The sequence below is a fragment of the Saccostrea cucullata genome, unplaced genomic scaffold (assembly GCF_032062105.1).
Source record: "Saccostrea cucullata isolate Sc308-1 unplaced genomic scaffold, CSIRO_AGI_Scuc_v1 ctg4879, whole genome shotgun sequence".
NCBI classification, from domain to species: Eukaryota; Metazoa; Mollusca; class Bivalvia; order Ostreida; family Ostreidae; genus Saccostrea; species Saccostrea cuccullata.
Window position 1 is genome coordinate 43,159 of NW_026936391.1, and position 22,225 is coordinate 65,383.

The 22,225-nt window shown below is 32.2% G+C and overlaps 2 protein-coding genes across 2 annotated transcripts; both read left to right on the top strand.

The window, feature by feature from the left end:
• Positions 1–733: 733 nt before the first annotated feature.
• On the top strand, positions 734–4,553 carry LOC134245426 (type-2 ice-structuring protein-like). Its single transcript, XM_062727707.1, has 4 exons — positions 734–970; positions 1,548–1,624; positions 3,859–3,952; positions 4,324–4,553. The coding sequence occupies exons 1-4, from the start codon at positions 841–843 to the stop codon at positions 4,539–4,541; spliced, it is 519 nt and encodes a 172-aa protein (XP_062583691.1). The 5' UTR covers positions 734–840; the 3' UTR covers positions 4,542–4,553.
• Positions 4,554–17,456: 12,903 nt separating this feature from the next.
• On the top strand, positions 17,457–20,459 carry LOC134245423 (type-2 ice-structuring protein-like). The gene is made up of 4 exons (XM_062727706.1): positions 17,457–17,673; positions 18,997–19,073; positions 19,671–19,764; positions 20,239–20,459. The coding sequence occupies exons 1-4, from the start codon at positions 17,544–17,546 to the stop codon at positions 20,457–20,459; spliced, it is 522 nt and encodes a 173-aa protein (XP_062583690.1). The 5' UTR covers positions 17,457–17,543.
• The last annotated feature ends 1,766 nt before the right edge of the window (positions 20,460–22,225 follow it).

Genomic DNA, 22,225 nt, shown 5'->3' on the forward strand with positions numbered 1-22,225 from the left:
AAGAACGTTTTTTTCAATTTCATTGAATATATCATACCTGTTTAATACAACGTTCCAAAGAAAAGGCGCAAAGATTTACTCGTAGTGTTTGACGCAAAATTATGAATAGTGACTCGCCATTCATAATTTTAAGAAAGATGTTCTGTCGGAGAAGCATATTAAAGTACATTTAGAGCATGACTCCCAATAGCGTAATGGATAGCGCATTGGGAATAAAAGAAAAAAAAACGCGCTGGATTTTTAGACTGGCGATCCGGGTTCAACTACCCTTGTGTCCATTTTTTTTCTTTTCTTTTTTAGCTCAATTTCACGTTTTTTTCCAGAATCGGACGGATGACCTCTCGTTGCTCGCAACGAGTTCGTTTCTAAAGCCCTTTCTATATTTACTAATTATGATCATGTATGATAAAATATCATTGTACATACTTGCCATTGCGGGCTTTGCTAACTAAAAGAAATTAAAGCATTTGCAATTGTCCACGAACTTTTTGGACAACCATTGTTTCAAGAAGATAAGTTTTCATTATTTTAAAATGAAATACAGAGCTCAAAATTGTCTTTGATTATGAAATAACAACGTTTAATTATTGATTCTGACTACTTTTGCCTCACCTTGCAGAACAGTTAGAATTTTAATAATGTTCACTCGTTGAAGGATCGTCAAGCGCGATGCACGTCTCTCTTTATTTGTCGTGTATAATCCTTACATTGCTCAACTTCATCAACTCCTATCAACAATCAACCGAGTATGTACATGTTTATGACAATGACAATCAGATAACGACAACCAATATTCTTTCGGAAATAACAAACATTCCAAGTCTGTCGAGCTGTAGCGCTATGTGCAGGAAGAGGGCTGATTCTGTCTCGTTCTTCTACAATTCTGCCATTAAGAAATGTGTGTGTACCGGACAGGTACAACAGAGTGACCTTTTACCCTTCGTAGGATACGTCCACTTTTCTTCGTCAGGTAGGTTTTCTTATTTCCAAATTAGTTTAAATATCACACATTAGAATAAATGAAACGTTTGCAATATTGCTAAAGCTTTTCGGTAACGAGCGAACATAGCAGCTTACATGTACATACATTGTACATGTACTCTTTGTTATTCAAATCTTCTCATAAAAAATATACAAGAAGAAATTAAACCAGGATTACGAACAATAATCAAATAAGTCCAGAGAAACAATAAATACATGTATTTGCAATAGAGAAGACAGGGACTCATTAGCGGTTGGATCAGGTGTCAATGAGGTGTAAGCATAACCTGCAGACCGGTCGAAGTAGTGCTTCAAACATGCATAAGCTATTTCTACCAGAAAGAGAACAGTTTTATTATTTATTCAACAATAAATTTTCCCATTTTTAGGTATAAAATTGTGTACGCGTTTATTCGAACAAAAAAAAAAAAATGCCATGAGCATAAAACTTACAGATGTTTCAATATCTTTGACAGATATTTCGAGCATAAAACTTACAGATGTTTCAATATCTTTGACAGATATTTCGAGCATAAAACTTACAGATGTTTCAATATCTTTGACAGATATTTCTCCTTGGAGAGTGTTCGGTAAAAAGCAATATTTGCAAATTAAAGATAAAATCAAATGGATTGACGCACAGGTAATTTTTTTGTTTACAATTAATTAAGATATTTTTTATTAATTTCCATTTTGGACTTTTTTAAAAACATATATACAATGAAAAAAAATTAATTCTTAAATTAGTCCATCTAAAAAAGGAGATTATTCTTGTTTTCTCCTCTCTTCGAAAAACAAATTTCAGACCACACAACTTTATTTTTTTTTTGTTTGTCGAACATTTGATGAAAAAATACGAACGGGTAAGAGTAAAATAATGTTATGAGTATTGTAGGCAAAAATGTAAGGTGTTGCGTGAAAAATAAATGAGCGGAAACTATATTTTTCTGATTTACAGAGTAAGTAGATTAAAAGTATGATAAATGGGGAGGAAATGGAATCGGCAATTGCACGGAATTTCTAAAGTGCTGCAATTTTTATTTGATAATATGTGTATCGTTTTGACTAAATACGAGAGCATGTGTCCAACAAACAAACAAGAATGTTGGTGTGGCCTTATATAATATTTTCCAGCTTATACGTTGAAAACATAGCGAACAATGATCATCCTTAAAGGTTTCGCATGTGAGTTAATACCAGATGTACTAGGTATTTCAATGCAAATGAGTTAAGACAAAGCTGAAAATACAGAAGTTTTATTCAATTAACATACATAAAATTTGTACCTGCGACAAGGAAAGCAAGTTTAAATCATGAAGCCATTTTATCATATTACTGTTCTTTACCACTCCATGTAATACATACATGTAAGGCACGTCGACAAAACAGTAAGGACTCTTTCTTATTAGATATAAATAAAGCAAAATGCTTGTTCATCAATGGATATTTAATTGATTAAGAAATTTGCTGCACAAATCCCAATAAGGTTCACATACGAATTTTAGGGATCTTACAGCGGACTGTGGATTGTTACTCCGTTTCATTTGAAATCTTGTCAAACGAAGTAGTTACTAAGCAATAGAAACGTCAACTTTTTTTTTTACAGCAAAAACATTAATATTTGAGTATTATGCTTTAATTATACTTTGTTCCTGTATAATGAAATATGATTTGCTCTTGCATTAAAGCTTTAATTTTGGTTATTTTTTTGTTTAAAATCATAGATTGTATATCATAAAATGATGCCATAGTGCTTTTAGTTTTTATATACCATTATTACAGCCAATATTTGATAAAATAAATTTAATCCGTCTTTATATAAGAGGTGTTGTCCTTGCGGATTTTCAATAGTCCATCTGCATACACTGTTTTAACTCGCGAACAAATGATAGGCAGAGCCATCCAGGGATTTAAAACAGTGGTGGCTTCAAATGCCTAAAGGAGTAAACATTCCCTGACGACTGGACATTTACTCCTTGTATTCTCTATCAAACTGAGTTTTAGGAAAAATTAATAGACTGTTCTAGTAAAAATGAAAAGCCTTTCAAATTGTATGAAATAGGTGGCGATGATAAACAGCCCTCGAGCTCAAAAGTCTATTAATCATTACAAAATAGGAGCAGAGCAAACATGGACCTCCAAAACATCATAGGTAGTATTAAGTGTAATGTAGGAATGGACATATAATAATTGTATTTGCAAATAATTGTCATTGTATGGATCACAGAGTTTGTGAAATATGGACTTCCAACGAGATTGTTTAATCCCTTTATAAAAGAATTTATGTATTTTAAATATACTATTAAGTAGACTTATTCATTTAAGAAACCGCTCTTTTGTTATTCTTTGGTGTTTTACATCCTTTCCGAGAATTTTTCACTCATTTGGAAACTTCACCACTTGCCAGAAGAGAGCTGCAGACTTTGACCTATGCCCGGCAAACAGGGCCATTCGGCACTGGGGGATCCTTTTTGTCCCAAAACGTACTGCGGCAAGGGACCTCGGATTATACGGTCTTATCCGAAGGACCGGTCTCCACGTCTCACAGTGGTATTAACTCCTTACCCCGCGACTCTAGAGCAGACACTCTAATCCCTGAAACAACGATTCCCAATTTGTAGAAAACGTTCTATCAATGCACTTTCTTTTGTCAGACATAAATTTCATATGCAAGTGATATTATTGTAAATCGCTCATAATAATAATTATAGTGTATAGTACATCAATGCATCACAGCTTGTTTAACATGACAGCGAAATTTGTGGTAGAAAATTCTGGTCAACATCTAAGACATCAAATATTTCTAATATTATATTTATTTCATTATATACTGCGGGAAGATTGAAATATTTATCTAAATATTAATTTTCTTCACAGCTTGAATGCAAAAAGCTCGGCGCAAAACTAGCAGAAATAGAAACTACGCAGGAAAACGCATTTCTGAAAAATTACGCAAAGGAGAATAATTATGGTAGGCATGCTTATATTCGAGTTGTAGCAGTTTTTGAGAGAAAATAAAAGGTATAAATTCAAATATACCTACAAAATACTTAATGATGTATTCTTCTGTTAATTTCTAATTAATCAAAATTTTCATACTTAATTCCAGTCTCTTTATCAAAATAAACCTAAATTATTTGGCTTTTCATTAAATCTCTATAGAATTATGAAATTAAAGAAAGAATATTAAAGTATTCATATTTTAATGCTAATTCTAATTTCTTACCTTACTTCAAATTTAGTTTATAAATCTTATTCGTTAATAAATCCGGAAAATCGTAAAAAAAACAATAATGATATATAGTAAAAAACACATTCATATTTCTCTTTCTTTTGTAAAAGGCAATGCATTTATTGGAGGAACAGATGCCTTCTCTCACAACACTTGGAGATGGTCAACAACATTTGAACCAATTACATTCAGTGACTGGGCACCCGGTAAGCCGGATGCAAGCACGAGAGACGAATGTCTCGCACTGAATACTATATATGACATGTCTTGGGATGACTTCGAGTGCGATGCAAGTTTCTCATTCATATGTGAGCGAAAAATGGTATAAAGGGAACTACGTTTTGCCTGGTCTTTACATAAAATCAGAATAGAATAAAAAAATAGAACCCTAGAAACTAGTCTTGATTTCGAATTATTTTTTAAGGAAATAGTACATCTGTTTATAAAGACATTTTGACACAAACCTATACATGTAACCTTGATACATAATATTTGAATAAATTACGCATATAGGTTAAGATTCTTCGAAAATTATCGTGACAGCACATTCTTTGCAAGACTTTTTTGAACTACAAAACAGAATGTCATAATGGAATATGACGTCAAGTCACTGCAGTTTGCCCACTTTTGACAGGAAGAATATCAATAAGTCCAGATCTTATGGTGTTTAAATCTTCAAACTTATTGGGTACTCTGCTGTAACCAGAATGCTTATTTATACACCTAGGCAGGTCACTGACAAACAGGATTATTATTACAGAGATTCAAAAACCTCCTGTTTAGTCAGCATTATTAAAGTCTTTGGTAGTTGTAATAACTTGGGTAGCAAAGAAATGTCTGTCATAGGGTCAGAGGCTGGCTGACATGTTTCATACCCTGTGTGTAACATTTGTTTTTATACATAATTAGACTACGGAGTATTCCCTCTACCTGATCTTAAATGGGAAAGTGATGAACACAGCACACAAAAATGATCACGTAACGGCGCACCGGAGAGCAGTTTGCATTGATTTAGATCGTGTGGTAACGCCGTAAGAAACTTTGAATGAATACAGAAAAAAAAATTATCAGATCTTTAGTGTGGGAATGAAATGGGAATTTTTTTAGAGAGTGAAGTTTTTTTTTATCAATATCAAGGCATTTGGTCAATTTTTGGCAGTTTCCTGAGCATTCAAATTCGAAATAGGAACACGTCACACGAAAAATGGTGACGTTAGATGACGTCACAGTGCACCGGAGATCAGTTGCTTTGATTAAAATGGTTTTATAGCGCCGTAAGAAACTTTAAATGAATACATAGGAAAAGAAAATCCCCAGATCTTTTGTATAGAAATGAAGTTTTTTAGGTAAAGTCTTTCTTGAACGAGTTCACAGGTAGTACAAAACTTAGAGACAAACAGCTATTGTAGCAAAGGACGCTGTCACTTTTGACCATACATGAAATTGTCTCTTAGTTGAATGATGGAATAATGTCCGTAATTTACCAAAAAATCGCCAGAATATTACACGTTTGTGCCAAATTGGCTCATCTGCTTTGTAAAGACTAAAGTATGTGCATCAATTAAATTCCTAAATTTAAGTGGAACTTATCCAACTTTATTTTTAGCGCAAAGATGAAACGTGATGCTGTTTTAGACACTTTGACGTTATCATCCATGCGCCTTAAGGCGTTACAATACATAACATAAAATCTCATAATTTATTTATTTATGCATATATCTATTTGAAATTTGCTATGTTTATTCACAAAATATGTACTAATGAATAGTTAACATTTCAGAACGGAGTGATGATTATTATTCACGTAAAGCAACTTGTCCACTATTTTATCGGACAACTCTCGTACAATAACGATAACACAGTGTAGTCTATATCCCAGAACCATTTAATGTAGACAAATTCACATTTTTTTAAAGTTACATTTTTTTCTTTTATCTTCCCTTCTTACTCCGAGTGTGAAATTTAAAATTAGCTCTTCCACGTTTTATTGTTCTGGAGCCTTTATTTTGGAAACGAAGATCAATTAAATATGACTTACTAAGTTATTTCGTTCATTTGATTCCATAACAAGATGAAGTTACACAAGGTATGAACATGTCGTGTAGTTTGAATTAAAAATAAGCTCATCAACGCTTTATGATTCTAGAGACTTTTTTTCTGAAGTTAAGATCAATTCTTGGAAAGCAGCATCACTTCCAAAAGACTAAAAAGAATGCAGAAACGATTTATAATTTACATTTTTGTTTTATTTTTACATTTATCACATACACTAAACCTAAAAGTTTGAGAATCAGGTTAAAACCGAAATTAAATTTATTTAATTTCATGGAAACTTTATTGTTAAAATCAGTCATTAAATTAAAATTATTTAATATTTTAATTTAGCGAAAAGATAACCGATTCGTGATTTTGACGCAAAATGATTGTGGAGACTAGTCTAGCAGTGTAAAACGTAAAGAATAATTTCTCTGTATGGTTAATATACATGTACTTTAAACGTATTTCCATACTTTCCCTGGAAGTTGTCTTTTGTTTGCAGTCCGCTGTCCGTAGTGCCATGTCAGATATCTGAGATTACTAAAATGTTCAAAACCCTAACATGAGGTAACAGGTCGATAATATTAGTAAATATGACTGCAGATATTCTTGTTTTTCGACTTCTTGTCAATAATTTACCTCGTTTTGTTTTTAAAACCTCCATACGTAAAGCATGCTCTTGCGTATCGAATCAACTGAGATATGTAAAGTTCGTATGCAGGTGAAAGTATATTGCTGCACAAGTAAGGAAAGTTGACGATAGAAAAGTTAGTCATAACGATTATCATATAGCTTGATTGTTAGATCACCATTATCGTTTTCAAGTAAAAATATGCAAGTATGAAACAGATGTGTCAGACTCTGTTATATCTTTAATCTCATGCTCACCAGGATATATCGTATCGACATGAGAATTGAAATAACCATAATTGTTAATTGACAATACGTCGTCGCTATTTCTAAATGTCGAGTTGAAGGCAACAGTTTTTTCTTCTTTTCACATATGAGGTTTTGCACAAATTCTGCTTCATATGAATACAAAAACAGGTCTGCTAATAACGGAGCGCAGTGGGTACTAATGGAATTCCAATAGATTGTTGGATGACTTGGTCTCCAAAAATCACATAGATATTTTCAATCAGAAAATCATGCATCTTTTTTATATCAATTTCAGAGTATCTGTCTGTGCAATCAGAATGTGTTTTAACAAATTAATTTTGCAAATGACCAATAAACAAGTAAGTACATTCACGAGTTCCAATTTCATTGAAAAAGCATGTGTCAAAGATATCAAAAAGTCTTTACTTTAATTTATCGTGGGAAATGGTTGTGTATAAAGTTGAAAAGTCGTACGTTTTTACGCTGTTGATTTTGGTGAAATTTTGTGATTTCCAATTGTACAAACGTTTTTTTTTTTTTTTTTTTTTTTGAATTCATGATCTACTTCTCATTCACACCACTTTTTGAATATGTCGTTGCACAGTACTCTTGATTGATTGAATATTGTTTAACGCCAATTCGGCAATCTTTCAGCCATATTCTGGCGGCACAGTACTCTTGAAGTTACCCTTTAGCGGGTCATTTTCACTGCCGTAAATTTGAATTTAATAGGTATTATGTTACCATGGAAACTGTATTCAAACTTATTCCTTTATTTCTGAAATCATGGCTTTCTTGAAAATTAAGAAATCTGTAATTTTGGTGGCATCTTTTAAATTTTCCATAAATGTTTATATTTATATTTTGGATACCCTAAGATGATTTTTTACTTAGAATTATATCAGATTGATAGGCAATTCCGTTTTGTACTAACTTATTCCCTTAGACCAGTTTTTTTTATTTACCAAACAAAAGCAATCGTTAATTTTTTCATACAATTTTCTCCGATTCTTTTTTTTTTTTGGTTACACTATATATTTTTAGGAAAAAAGAAAACAAGATATGTTTGTGAAACACTATGCGCCCGGCGGCAACAAAATTTAAACAAGCTATTTTTAGCATATAGGTTACAGTCAAGGTCACAAGGTCTTTGACCTTGGTGTCATTTGAAAGCACTTAACTAGTGAAGTATGCATATCAAATATAAAGTCTATTTCCTATGGTTCAAAAGTTAGAGCGAAAGTTCGAAAAATCTATTTTTAGCATATAGGTCACAGTCAAAGTCACAAGGTCATTGACCTTGGTGTAAGTTGAAAGTGATTAATTAGTGGAGTATGCATTCTAAATATGAAGTCTCTATCTCGAACGGTTCAAAAGTTATGGCGAAGGTTAAAGTTGACATGCAACAGACAGATAAACAGAAAAACAGACAGACAAACAGATAAACAGAAAAACAGATAGACTGGACAAAACAATATACGCCCCAAATAAATTCGGGCGCATAAATATTTAACATTTTAACAAAAACTTGGTATTGAGGGACGTGGTTGATAGGAATCAACTTGTCTCTCTTACAATAAGTCTGTCCATTAATGCAGTCCTTTCCGATAATAACTTTGTAACTTAGAAAAATAAGAAGTTTACATTCTAGTACATGTATACATATGATTTATGATTTGATTAATCTCTAATTCAAAGTATTGTCAAAAATTGTTATACCATAATCATTTATAAAATTCAAATCACTGGCAGATGAAAATATGAAAAATGCTATTAATTGGATTTTATCAATTATCATTTAACGGAGGAATTTAAAAAAAAAACAACATCTGTATCATTCAGCATAATTTTGCAATATGAACATTAAAATTTTGCATAGCATGATCATATTTGAAGTGCAGAAATAAGTAGTGAAACAACATATAGACTTGTATTTTTTATATTTATGAATTTTTAATTTATGATTCTATAGCCAAAGTGTCGTCTGCGTGGCGCAGTAGTTAGAGTATCTTTCTATAGAATCGCGAAGTAAGGAGTCAATCCTTACGTTGCGGAATCGAATCCCACAAGGGACGTGGAGGCCGGTCCTTCGTTTGAGTTCGTATAAACCGAGGTCCCGTGTGTAGTAGGAGATGGCGCGAAAAAGATCTCTCGCTGGTCAATTACCCTAAGTGCCGAGTATAGGTTAGAATCTGTTGCCCTTCATCTGCAAGTGGTTGTATCTCAATATAAATTCTCTACAGGGGCATTAAACAACAATCATTTTTAATTTTCTCTCCATTGAAATCGATGGCCTTTTCTCATTAACATGTACAAAAAATCTAGTATCAGAATGGGAAGATCGTGTAAATATTGACTATGATATGTTGTAAAAAATTCAAAAGGCATAATGATATAAGGTTTTTAAAATTAAACATAAAATGTTAAAGAAAACACTACGAATTCATGTAACTGGCCATTCAGGAGATACACAAATTCAATGAACAGATTTGTTTGTTTGATTTTTTATCTACCATTTCGAGAACTTTTTTTATTCGAAATGTTATGTCTCGATTCCGAAATGAGATTTGGACCCTGTACTTAATGATCGCTATGCTCTGCGACTTATGGGCAAATGATCTAACCACTGCGCCACACAGGTGCACCAATTGACCTGGTGAAATATTGGAATCTTGTTTTGATATCATAGATCTAGGGGAAGGGTGCAATCAGTAAAATATACCGAGTAATCAATAACTTTCTAGTCTTTTGCCTCTTTGATAAAAAATTAATTTCAACTGGTACAGTGTACTTTTTTTTCTTTTTTTTTTTTTTTTTTAGATTTTTCCGACAAGAAATACAACTATACGGGTAACAACCTTGTATTACAATCTACGAAGGTAGCAATGACAAACGCCACTTTCTCAACACTCAAAAAAATGTATTTTAAAACTTCCTTTCTGTAGAGTCTGGAAAAGAAATCACAATGTTTTAACTAGTTAATTCAAAAAAGGGAAATAATTATTATAATATAAAAAAAAAAATAGTTGAGGTAAAAGACATAGGTAATCAGAGATTACAGAGCTCACCTCAACGAATGTTGTCTTTAAGTAAGGCAAAGTCACACAATTAACCAACAAAAAGTATACATTCCAAAAATAAAAATATTTTTAAAAGCAATTTTGATCTGATACTTTGAAATAGACCTACATAAAACATTTAAACTACTTCTTCATGAAAATGTAATGAAAATCCAGCATCTGAAGCAAATTTGAGAGTTTTCATCTCTTGATGCAGCATTTGTGCAAGTTTGGTTTACACAATGTTATATAAGCCTTATAGTTTTTGGTAATAGACCTGCAACCATAACTTTTACCTTGTCTACTATCTGAAAAATGTATGTCCAATTCAGCATCCGAAGCAAGTCCATTAGTGTGCATCCTTAGACGTATCATCCATGCAAGTTTGCTCTTTATAGGGCTCATAGTTTATTGGAAATGAAACATGCATCAAAACTAACATTTTCACTCATCCACAAAAAGTAGGTCAGATTCAGCATCCGAAGCAAGCCTGGAAGTATGCATCCTTAGATGTATCATTTATGCAAGATTGGTCATTAAAGAACTCATAGTTCCTTGGAAATGAAACCTGCACCAAAAACTTTTAACTAATCACTCAACCAGAAAATGTAGGTCAGATTCAGCATCCGAAGCAAGTCTGGTAGTGTGCATCCTTAGATGTATCATCCATGCAAGTTTGGTCAACATAGGGCTTAAAGTTACTTGCAAATGAAACCTGCACCAACAACATTAACCTGTTCGCTCAACTGGAAAATGTAGGTCAGATTCAGCATCCGAAGCAAGCCCGGTAGTATGCATCCTTAGATGTATCATCCATAAAAGAATGGAAAACATAGGGCTTATAGTGACTTGGAAATGAAACCTGCACCAAAAACTTTAACCTGTTCACTCAACTGGAAAATGAAGGTCAGATTCAGCATCCGAAGCAAGCCCGGTAGTATGCATCCTTAGATATAGTTACTTGGAAATGAAACCTGCACCAAAATTTTAACCTGTTCACTCAACCGGAAAATGTAGGTCAGATTCAGCATCCGAAGCAAGCCCGGTAGTATGCATCCTTAGATGTATCATCCATGCAAGTTTGGTCAACATAGGGCTTATAGTTACTTGGAAATGAAACCCTCACCAAAAACTTTAACCTGTTCACTCAACCAGAAAATGTAGGTCAGATTCAGCATCCGAAGCAAGCCCGGTAGTATACATCCTTAGATGTATCATCCATGCAAGTTTGGTCAACATAGGGCTTATAGTTACTTGGAAATGAAACCTACACCAAAAACTTTAACCTGTTAACTCAACCGGAAAATGTAGGTCAGATTCAGCATCCGAAGCAAGCACGGTAGTATGCATCCTTAGATGTATCATCCATGCAAGTTTGGTCAACATAGGGCTTATAGTTACTTGGAAATGAAACCCACACCAAAAACTGCACCAAAAATGTGAACCTGCTCCAAAAACATTAACCTGGTAATTCCTTTGCTGAAATTGCAGCATCTGAAACTTTGTCTGGTACAATAAAACACACTAAAACCATCTTCCATGCATGTCTAATCAGTATAGGACACAGAAGTAATTAAAAAAGAAAACTGCTCCAAAAAACTTAACCTTAACCTGGGACGCCGACGCCGACGCTGACACCGACGCCGACGCCGACACCGACGCCGACGCCGAGGGTATCACATAAGCTCCCCCCAACTTCGTTGAGGTGAGCTAAAAATCAATATCATGTTGAGTGCTACTGCAGTAATCAGTAAAAAAAAATGTTTAGAGAAAGGGTATATGACTACATGTATATGTATAATGGTTCCTTCGTAATACAACTAAGTATAAGCCTATTTAATTTAATAATTCACACTATGATAGTTTTTATAATAACAAATTAACCCTAAAAATTCAGAAATTAAATTAAGGAATTTTTAGAATTAAAAATGTGATGCATTTTTATTGTTTTGTAGCACCATCACTATATAAATAAAATGTCGATTCAAAACTTTATTACTATTATTTTTATTTAGGTCTATTTATTATTTTTATTTTGTACATATAAATTATGCAATAAAATTAAATCATAGAAACATTAATTATTTTTGTTGTCTTTTTGTACTCAACATTTATAGAAAAAAAATATTTTAGTTGGTTTTATTTAAATTACTAATGCCCCGAACTTCTTAGAATAACGTTGAATTTTTTTACACGTCTGGTTGGCCGTATATTTGTTGCCTTGTAAATAGGTAAACAATGAACGATATGGGAAGAAATGACAACGTATAAAGTAGATATGGAAATATGCACACACAATGAACGTATTTTTGACATGGTCAAATAATTTAATAAAATGTATACTGTGTATATATTTCTTCTGTGAACTGATGTAAAGTACAGTAGACAAGTTACAGCGATTCGAAGATCAAACTCGATCATCGTGTTCCTTGTGATTCACACCCGTACATTTAGTCCATGATCCAGGCCATGAATTTTTCGGTATCGGTACCATCTCGGGTGAATAATTTTCATAGTTAATTTTTGAAGGGCATACATCTCTACCTTCAGAAAATGTATGATAGCATTCAATTGATTGTGGCTTTAATGGTGTATCAACTGTTTATATACAACAACCCAACTTGTTCGTTCTTTCAGCTGTATCTTTGAAAGAAGAAAGTTGGTTTTTCAATACGCAATTTCTATCATATTTCGGATGATATTTTCTTGAAAATTCTTTTGAATGCAGACCATGCTATTACCCTGTTCAGTTATTATCCATTATTATGCTTCCTGTCAGTTTGTCTCTATATAACCCATACCCTACTATTCTCGCATAGTGGTCTAAGGATTTATATAGCGTTAACATACTATGCCGAAATAGTGCACGGCTTTGTTTATTGAATAAAATTCTTCAACGCACACGCCGGGGATCGAACTCAAGACCAAGAGATTGTCAGTCCCATGCCTTATCGATTACGCCACAGAGACGATCACTGAATAACGGAATTTTATTAAATATATAAACTTAATTAATACAATTGACACAAGAAGGAAAGAATAGACAAATATTATTTAAAAACAGTTATATTATTCAAAGGGACCTTAGATTAATGCCTACAACAAAGTTTCAAACTAATTACATACAGATCGTTAGATGAACTGATTTCATAGGGTCATTAAAACGCTTTTTTATATGATGCTTGTTGAAGGATGTAAAAGAAAAATGAGAATCGACGTCTGCAAACAAACAACTATATACTAAGAAAACAGAAAATAAAGATGAGTTGCTTTGGGACAAAAAATCCCGACTTATTTAGAGAAAATACTAGTAACCAAAGTAACTAAGCATGTAACCAACTTTAGCATGAAGATTTTGAATGAGTTCTTGCAAGTGCGCTGTGTTAGCACCGATATTTTCAGGAAAAAGACAAATGGATTGCCGCATAAATAATTACAACAGTCAGCATAATAATAACAATAGTGTTGCATTATGCATGTACTATGCCTAAATAGTAGGCAGGGTTTGACACATATAGTGCACGAGCCTCCGGCTCGTGCACCATGTGTCAAACCCTGCCTACTATTTAGGCATAGTACGTACATGCATAATGCAACACTATTATATAAATATTGGCTCTGTAATGTGCCGTCTAAATTATATAGGAATATAATTCTACTCTTGATCATAAAAGTGGAATATGCAATTTTGAAATTTTGATCAGAGGAAACAAATTACTGCAGTGACAATTTTCACATCAAAAACATATTGCATGGTCATTTTATTTAAAGAATTTTTGTCGAATTAATTTTGTAGTTATTTACACCAGGTCGTTTTAAGTGTCGGCTGATATTTGTCAGCAGAAATCGGGGCATAGTGATAAACATTTTTAGCATGCTTATTGAACCTGTGAATGTGAAAAGTTTCACAACCACTGTGTGTTTTGGTATTCATCAAAACCCAAGTTGACCTTGGGTGTGCTATTTTTCTCCTGCTGATTCAGTTACCCCTTCATGGCTGCATTCAATGCAAAATCCAGGAACATCTGAATGTTAAGATTAAATCGGCTATATAATAAATCTGAAATTTAATGCAATTTGAATATATGGAGATATGACATCGAAAAGCAACTAGATGTTACATAAATTCGGTTTCATTTTTTTACAGGAGTCAATAGTAAATAGTAAATGCGACATCAAAATAAAAAAAAAATCAATCTGGACAATCCACACAAAAGAACTAAATGTGCCAAATATAATTATAGATTAATATTCCCCAAAAAATATCCAAAAGTCGTTTTGAAAATTTCAAACCCTTTGAAAATCATCATTAATATTTTCAAATTCAGATTTAAAAATATAGCCATTTCTCACATGGTAATTCAATTCAGTATTTAACTGTTTATTTTTTTCTGAATAATAAAATCTGAATAGCTTTTTTCATTTGATGGTACATAAAATGGTTCTATATAGATAGATATAAAACAGCGGTTTTTAAAAGTTCTTAAAAAGAATACATACCTTTCATTGCAATTTCTTAAACTACTATGTAAACATGACTCCCAGTAAGAAGATTTTAGAAGTGGAACATTTTATGTTAAACAGCTTTATTCCTCTCTAGATATCTGATATATATTTTAAATGATTTATGTGTTGGTACATGAGGTTGTGGATATATTTGCATTATACATGTATTGATGTATTGGCGGCATCCCTTTAGTAAAAGAAATGATGCAAACTTTTTTTTTATATTTTAAAATGCATTTGCAATCTAAAAAAGGATAAAACGAAGATTAACAAGTTTTAGGTGTCTTTTCTAATGATGCAATAATTTATCAATAGAAACCTGTGATCATCCATGTAGGAACATTAGTATTGGTTGTTTATCTTAAAGTCATGTTTAAATTACTCGACACTCCTCGGCTGATTAAATTAAAATCACGGTTATGCGAATCAGCCGAGGTTTGTCGAATGAGAAAAACATAACGCAGTTTAGCGCCATATGACGTAAGCGTTAAACAGTCTTTTTTAACAGTCAATTTTAATAGTTCCTTGGATAGTCAGTCGGGGAAACAGTCGAATTGTTGGACTTTTTAAGGTAAGAAATTACGTAGGGACTGTTTAGTAGGGGTGTAACAATTTATTCTGTGACCCGGTCAACAGTCCCACTGTTTCATGATCAAGCAAAAACGTAAAATAAATCCTGAAACAGTTCAAAATGCCTAATTACATATATGATTTATATAGTAGGTTAGGCAATAAGACTAATTGTTTTAGTGAAGGATGGGATATATTTAACATAACGTTTGTTGTTTGCAAGTGAAGGGAAACTGAATATGAGATAGCTTTGGTTAGCAATTTATTTAAAGAGATGACCAGGTAACAGATATAAAAGAAATTAGAATATTTTAACCGAAATATAATTATCAAATCCCTAAAACTTTGTTTATTTTACACTTTAAACATATCAGATATAAAACGCGAACCCATGCTATATCAATATTGGATAAACGACGCTCCAGAGACAAGAGACTCGAGTGGTGATAGTACTATTGCAAATTTTGGATAACGAAATACTTATCCACCCATTCTATTTTCGAGATTAGAGTTTTTTTTTTTTTTCTTTTAATGAAAAGTAACTTGCATTGTAAGAAATATAAGACTCGTTCTACATAATTTCAATTTCTTTTTTTCATTTGGATCTAAATGCAAATAAGTTTTTCTAAAGATGAAAATTTACATTCCTAGGGAAATATTTCTTCAAAATTTATAATAAAAAAATTTATTATACTTCTGTTAAAATGTTTCCTATATAAAGTTCAGAAGGTAAAATAGCTATCTTTTATAGTTCACGCATAGCAAAGCTATACCCCGGGGTATAGTTTTTGCTATCCACCCTCGGAAAATTTTCATGCAATTTTTGCCTCCAATTTTGATTTCCAACGATAGATCTATCTACTGATGATATCATGATGACTTCAGTAGCATTGTGACGTCATCAGGATTTCAGATTATTCTTACTGTATTGTCTTACTCCGAAAAAATTCAAACCTCAGAAATTATATTATATATCAGTATAATAAAACACTTATCCACTGTTTGTGAGTGGGATAACTCTTTTATCAAACCCTTGACAGAAACTATTCCCCTCGGGCAAGCCCTCGGGGAATAGTTCTCTGTCGCGGGTTTGATAAAAGAGCTATCCCACTCACACCCAGTGGATAAGTGTATAGTATACACTTTTTGTGCGTGCTTTGATCAATTGAAACATTTTTATTCTTAGAAGGCGTGGTATTTTAGATACTGGATAGTTAAAAGACACAAGACAGTTAACATAGATATTTAGTCCTTATATTATTACCGTCCCTTGCTAGGAATGAAAATCTTAATATATGTATGTAACAAATTGGTATACGCAGTTTATAAATAGAGACTTTAATATTTGAGTGATGTTATCAGAAGATTGAGTTCCATAGCTAAATCTTTTTTTGTATTGTGTTTGTACATTTTCCTACCTCCTCTCTACAATGTATGTTTGTACATTTAAGAGAATAAATTATTGTCATCATTGTCATCATTGTGTCGGTATAATTGTGCAATTATTAATCTTCAGGTTCGGTTTCAAAGGAGATCGGTAAAATGCTTAATACATGGGTTGTTTGAAATGCCCATAAAATAACACTCACGTAATCAACGTTATGTAATATACTTATGTACATATCTACAACGAAATCAACATCTTAACTGATCTCCAAATATATGTTTACAATATATTGCTTTGATATAAGCAACCTTAACATAACCATGTACTCCTTTCTTTGTGCTGGTGATCTTTGCATCCTTTGAATATTAAATATTTTGATTATTATCGACATTCCCTTCATTGCTTAGAAAGATCGTTTTATATTCTTGCAAGTGATATTAAAACGCAAAGTCTAAGATTAATGAATCTATATTGCACGAAAGCGCTACTAAGCTTATTTGTTTTAACAAATACGATATATTTCTTCTATAAAATAAAAAAAAAATAAAATCAACATTTAAGCCACTGAGGACCTATTGTTATTTCCCTTTCACATGGTTCATAAACTTTTAAATATGCATACTCAATTGATCAATATTAATGTATGCTTTAAATTGTTCTCTTTAAATTTAAGGCAGCTTTAAACTCTAAAAGCTTTACATCGAATAACATCACGAACATATTGATGGATTGTCTTTATGTATCATGTATTCTTCTGATATTTTCCAATTTCATCAATTCCTTTCAACAGTCGACCTTCTATGTGCATGTTTATAATAATGACAATCATATAACATCTACTAAAATCCTGTCGGAAATAACAAATATTCCTAGTTTGTCGAGTTGTAGTGCTATGTGCAGGAAGAGGGCTGATTCTGTCTCCTTCTTCTACAATTCTGCCATTAAGAAATGTGTATGTACAGGACAAGTTGAGCAAGGTGACCTTCTACCATTTGTAGGATACGTTCATTTTTCTTCGTCAGGTAGGTTTCTATTGTTTCCTTTTACAAATCATGTTTTTTTTGGCATGCGTAGAGTATTTCGTAATAAAATTGAACAACACAAAAAAGTTAAAGGTAGTGTTAGGAATATGCCATTTTATGTAAATTTCATTTTGATACTGGTTTGTAGCTATAGCTTGCCAAAAGTAATGAACATCTGAAAGATATGAAAGATCGTACCAGAGTTCTATTAAAGAACAACTAGTCACAAATAGTGAGATTTATACTTAATCAAAATTATAATCTACATTCCATTGCTGAAGACTGCTGAATTTGAAAATTAAAAAAAATTGGTATTGCACGATGTTTCTTACTTGACATTTTCTCCTTAAGTTTTTTTTTTTTTAAATACGGTGTACAGTAAACATAAAACAAATAGAAAAACGAGAAATTCTGTTTTTAAATTTTTTTTAAATGTCCAGAAATAAAGCAAACCCAGGCACATAAAATGCATTTAATACCATTTAAATATCAATAACCCTATTTATATTTATACATCGACCATAATTCATCATTTCATGCCCTTTCTTTTCAAGGCAGATTTAAAACAAATATTTGATATGCATGGCTTGTCTTTATTTAATTGAGATCTCATTATTGTCAAACAGTCTCCTTTGTTTTACATGCATCTATTCTTCCATCATCAATAATTCAAAAGTGAAAAAATAAGCTGATTACAAGATCAATATATATTGGTCACAGCTTCCAAACATTTGTCTTTACTTCCCACTAAAGTATTAGCAACAGTAAAGGAAAAAAATAAGTATGCAATGTTATAATATAGTTGAGAAGTGTTGTCAATCACTTCAGAATAACTAAATCTCCAAGGTACTTTAAGAACATTTCAACTTAACCGGTCATCTATGACATCAGGGCCTTTGACATTGTTTTACAAATAGAGACAAAAAAGGAAAACAAACCATGAAAATTCAAAACTTCGTAGAATTCAACTACACAACATAAATATCCCCTTTTTAATAAAAAATAATAGTGTAACTTAATTTTATTTTTTAAAAGAATACCAAGGAAATTTATTTTGAATATTGCAAACTTATTATTTATATAAGTGGCGACGTATTCATTCGCCATTTGTCAGTTTAGAATCTCTCTGCAATAACTAATATATCATTATCTTCTATACACAAGTGATAGTTGGGTGGTGCTGATAGATATTTGCATGTAAAAGAATATTGCAAAACAGGAAGATAATGAAAGTTGGTTAACAGAATAGTGTGGAAGAGATAATAATACTTGTTAATACATAAGAAACAAAGTGATATGAGTTAATTCCATTTTTCGTTACAGACCTCTCGATCTGGAAAGTGTTTGGGAAATCCCACTATCTACATATCAAGAAACAAATAAAATGGCTAGACGCACAGGTAAGAATGATAAATCAAGATGTATAATAATACTCGTCCCCGTTATACACTGGTGTAAAAATACATTTTATTTTTATCTAGGTTTAAATAAATACAGAGAATAATTCAACAATTTATTCTAGTCCGCACATATTTGTTTCTTATATAAGGTTTTTGATTAAGCCATCTTAAAAACGAAATGTTTTACACTTTGCATTTTATATGACTTCTACATGGATGTAAGAAGAATTAGCTTCTTCTTGTTAAAAATGCTGATACCACGTTTTTTCCCTGTATTCACAACTTAATTTAACAAGATTCCATGTGACATTATTAGGTACGGGGAACATAATCTACTTCCAACAAATTCTACTGTTGATACCCTTACTTTGTTTGCAAATACATTTTGCTGATAAGTTGCATATTGACGATCGAAACTGATTCCATCTGTGAAAAAAGTCTAATCTTTGCTATCCTAGCATTTCATCGGTCACCGTATATAACAATGTGATATCGTACATGATTTAATGATATCGAAATGTTTTGAAGTTCCCTGCATATATCAAAAATTCACAAAAAAGATACAAAGATTTTGAAGAAATAATTTTTTGTCAACAGATTGAATGTCGAGAACTTGGGGCAAAATTAGCAGAAATAGAGACATTGGAAGAAAATATTTTTCTGAAGAACATCGCAAGGGAGAATAGCTATGGTTAGATTATTTTTGGAAAAGTACATGCATTAGGATTCGTGAAACAACTTAATAATTTACCTTCTTGGTTATAATTTCTGAAGACATTTGCTGAATTGTCCTATTCTATAGAGTGGACCTTCAGATATCCGGACGCCAGATATCCGGATGCTTCAGTATCCGGACGATTTTTCATCGGACAGAAATTTTAAAATGTTATTCTGTCTTGTTTAACTGGTGATTCAGATATCCGGATGCTTCACATATCCGGACAAATTGACTGGGAACCAAAGCGTCCGGATAAATGAGGGTCCACTGTATTTTAACGTAGGTTTTTTTTTGTTTCAAACTAATTGCTATAAAGTGTCTTTTTTCTTCTTGGTTGAATTTCAGTGTAACTGGCAAAATCTTTCATTAAATCATTCAAAAAGATTCTTAAACATGTGTATTTTGCATTTACCAGTAATAAGAAACGTTTTCTTTTATTTGTTAAAGGCAACACATTTATCGGAGGAACAGATGCCTTCTCTCAGAACAGATGGAGATGGTCAACAACATTTCAACCAGTTAACTTCAGTGACTGGGCACCTAGCAAGCCTGATACATCGGGAGGTGATGAATGTATGGATTTATCTGCTAACTTTGACACGTTGTGGGATGATATGGACTGTGATGCAAATCACGCTTCTTTCATGTGTGAGCGGTTAATTGTTTGAGAGCAAAATGATAAGAAGATTTTATCAATATAAACCTAGCTAGAAACATCTATATCTTCCTAAAATTTGTTAATTATATATAATAAACATTTGTCGTATCAGATCTTCAATATGATTCAAAAATTGGAACTTCACTGAATAATTAATTGAATGCACACACTAATTTTCATTTACTCATATGGAAATTCCAGAGGTGGTATCAAGTGCTTACAAGAAGAGAAAAAAAAATTCGACCTTTCACACCCGCCATGGGCCGTATGCATAGATTCAGCAGATAAAGAAATTTGTAGTCAATTTTAATATAAAAACAAAGTTCTATAATTTTTTTTAAGGAACAGTGTTAGTTAAAATATATAGAAAACCTAAGATAGATTGATGAAACGGTAAGTATAACAATAACTGATCGAAAGTTGAATTTATGAAAATTGAATTTATGAAATATTGTCTATAAACGATGCTGAATAATTCCCTTTAATAATCTCTTACAGTATTCTCTCTCTTTTTCGGTAGCCTGCCTCGATTCAATGATTAAGGATAAAAACAGAGCATGATATTGCTTATAGAATAAATGACAGTAAAGAGACAAAATCCATATACAAGTGGTAGAGAAATCCACTACAGAACTGAGGAAAAGTTACAATAGAAATTTTGTTTGTTAAAGATCTAAATATGAAATAGATGTGACTAACTCTGTGGTGGCTTTACTTGAAGATAGTATTAACTGGGAATATCAAGTCGTTCAAAACATAAGAGTAAAAAAGGCGATGGAAAGTCCAATTTGTGATTCCTCGACACCAGAATAAGTGATTATGGATATTAAAAATCATAGACATTTTTTTTAAAGAAGCAAGTTTTACTGAAGAAAATGTTGGTAAAAGAATCAGTCTTTTTCTTAAACTTTAATATGCCATTAAATAATTGAAGTGGTTACAAAATATGTAATATAAGAAATATTCTTAATCACAAAAGAGTCAAGTCTTGTATTCCACCATATTTCAAGTCAAAGACTACACCTTGTATTTTCTTACAAAAGTATACCGACCATTGCTTCAAATCTTTTCAATTCCAAAAAAACTGTACACGACCTGGATACCGAGTATCTGAAACATAATCCTCCATCGTGTTCAAGTTCTTCTTCGTCCTACAGCTATAGTCCTGCTGGAAACATTATTATAAGTGACGTAAATATATTATAGTTAATAATGAGGATCTTAGGTCACTTATTTTAAAAGGTCCTAAATATAGGAAACCCCGATCCTTCAACTGGCGTGGAAATTTCATAAATATTATACTGTTGAAGATTTCGCAAGCCGATGGGCCAGATATGAAAATGAAGACGTTGGCACTTTGTCAGAATGGATTAAATGTATCAGATCCATGTTAAAGTCGCGTATTAAAAGACTCAGGGGCAATATGAAAATCATATATACTTCTGTGTTCGAAAATCCAAAAGTGAAAAAAAATAGATAGATTACATGAATAGTACGAGGACAAAGCAGGTACCAACATTGTGTTCCATTGTAAGGCTCATAATATAAATTGTATTTTTGACGAATTTGGATTTAATTCTACGAGCGGTAATTCAACTTATACTCATAATTCCCTTTCCAAGGAAGAAATTCTTCAAAACCATATGTCAGTTTTGAATATCTTTAATATTCCACAGAGCCAAAACGAATTTGAGGTACATGTATATATTAACTTAAGGAATTTTCTTTATCTAAACGTAATATCTAACACGTTCAATTTTTGCATGCTTTTTTCCA

What these genes read in the sequence shown, in the direction of transcription:
- LOC134245426 (XM_062727707.1), top strand. Translation starts at nt 841, where the DNA reads ATGTGCAGGAAGAGGGCTGATTCTGTCTCGTTCTTCTACAATTCTGCC. An exon ending in TCAAATGGATTGACGCACAG is followed by an intron (nt 1,625 to 3,858) that starts GTAATTTTTTTG and finishes TTTTCTTCACAG; the next exon opens with CTTGAATGCAAAAAGCTCGG. An exon ending in CGCAAAGGAGAATAATTATG is followed by an intron (nt 3,953 to 4,323) that starts GTAGGCATGCTT and finishes CTTTTGTAAAAG; the next exon opens with GCAATGCATTTATTGGAGGA.
- LOC134245423 (XM_062727706.1), top strand. Translation starts at nt 17,544, where the DNA reads ATGTGCAGGAAGAGGGCTGATTCTGTCTCCTTCTTCTACAATTCTGCC. An exon ending in TAAAATGGCTAGACGCACAG is followed by an intron (nt 19,074 to 19,670) that starts GTAAGAATGATA and finishes TTTTGTCAACAG; the next exon opens with ATTGAATGTCGAGAACTTGG. An exon ending in CGCAAGGGAGAATAGCTATG is followed by an intron (nt 19,765 to 20,238) that starts GTTAGATTATTT and finishes TATTTGTTAAAG; the next exon opens with GCAACACATTTATCGGAGGA.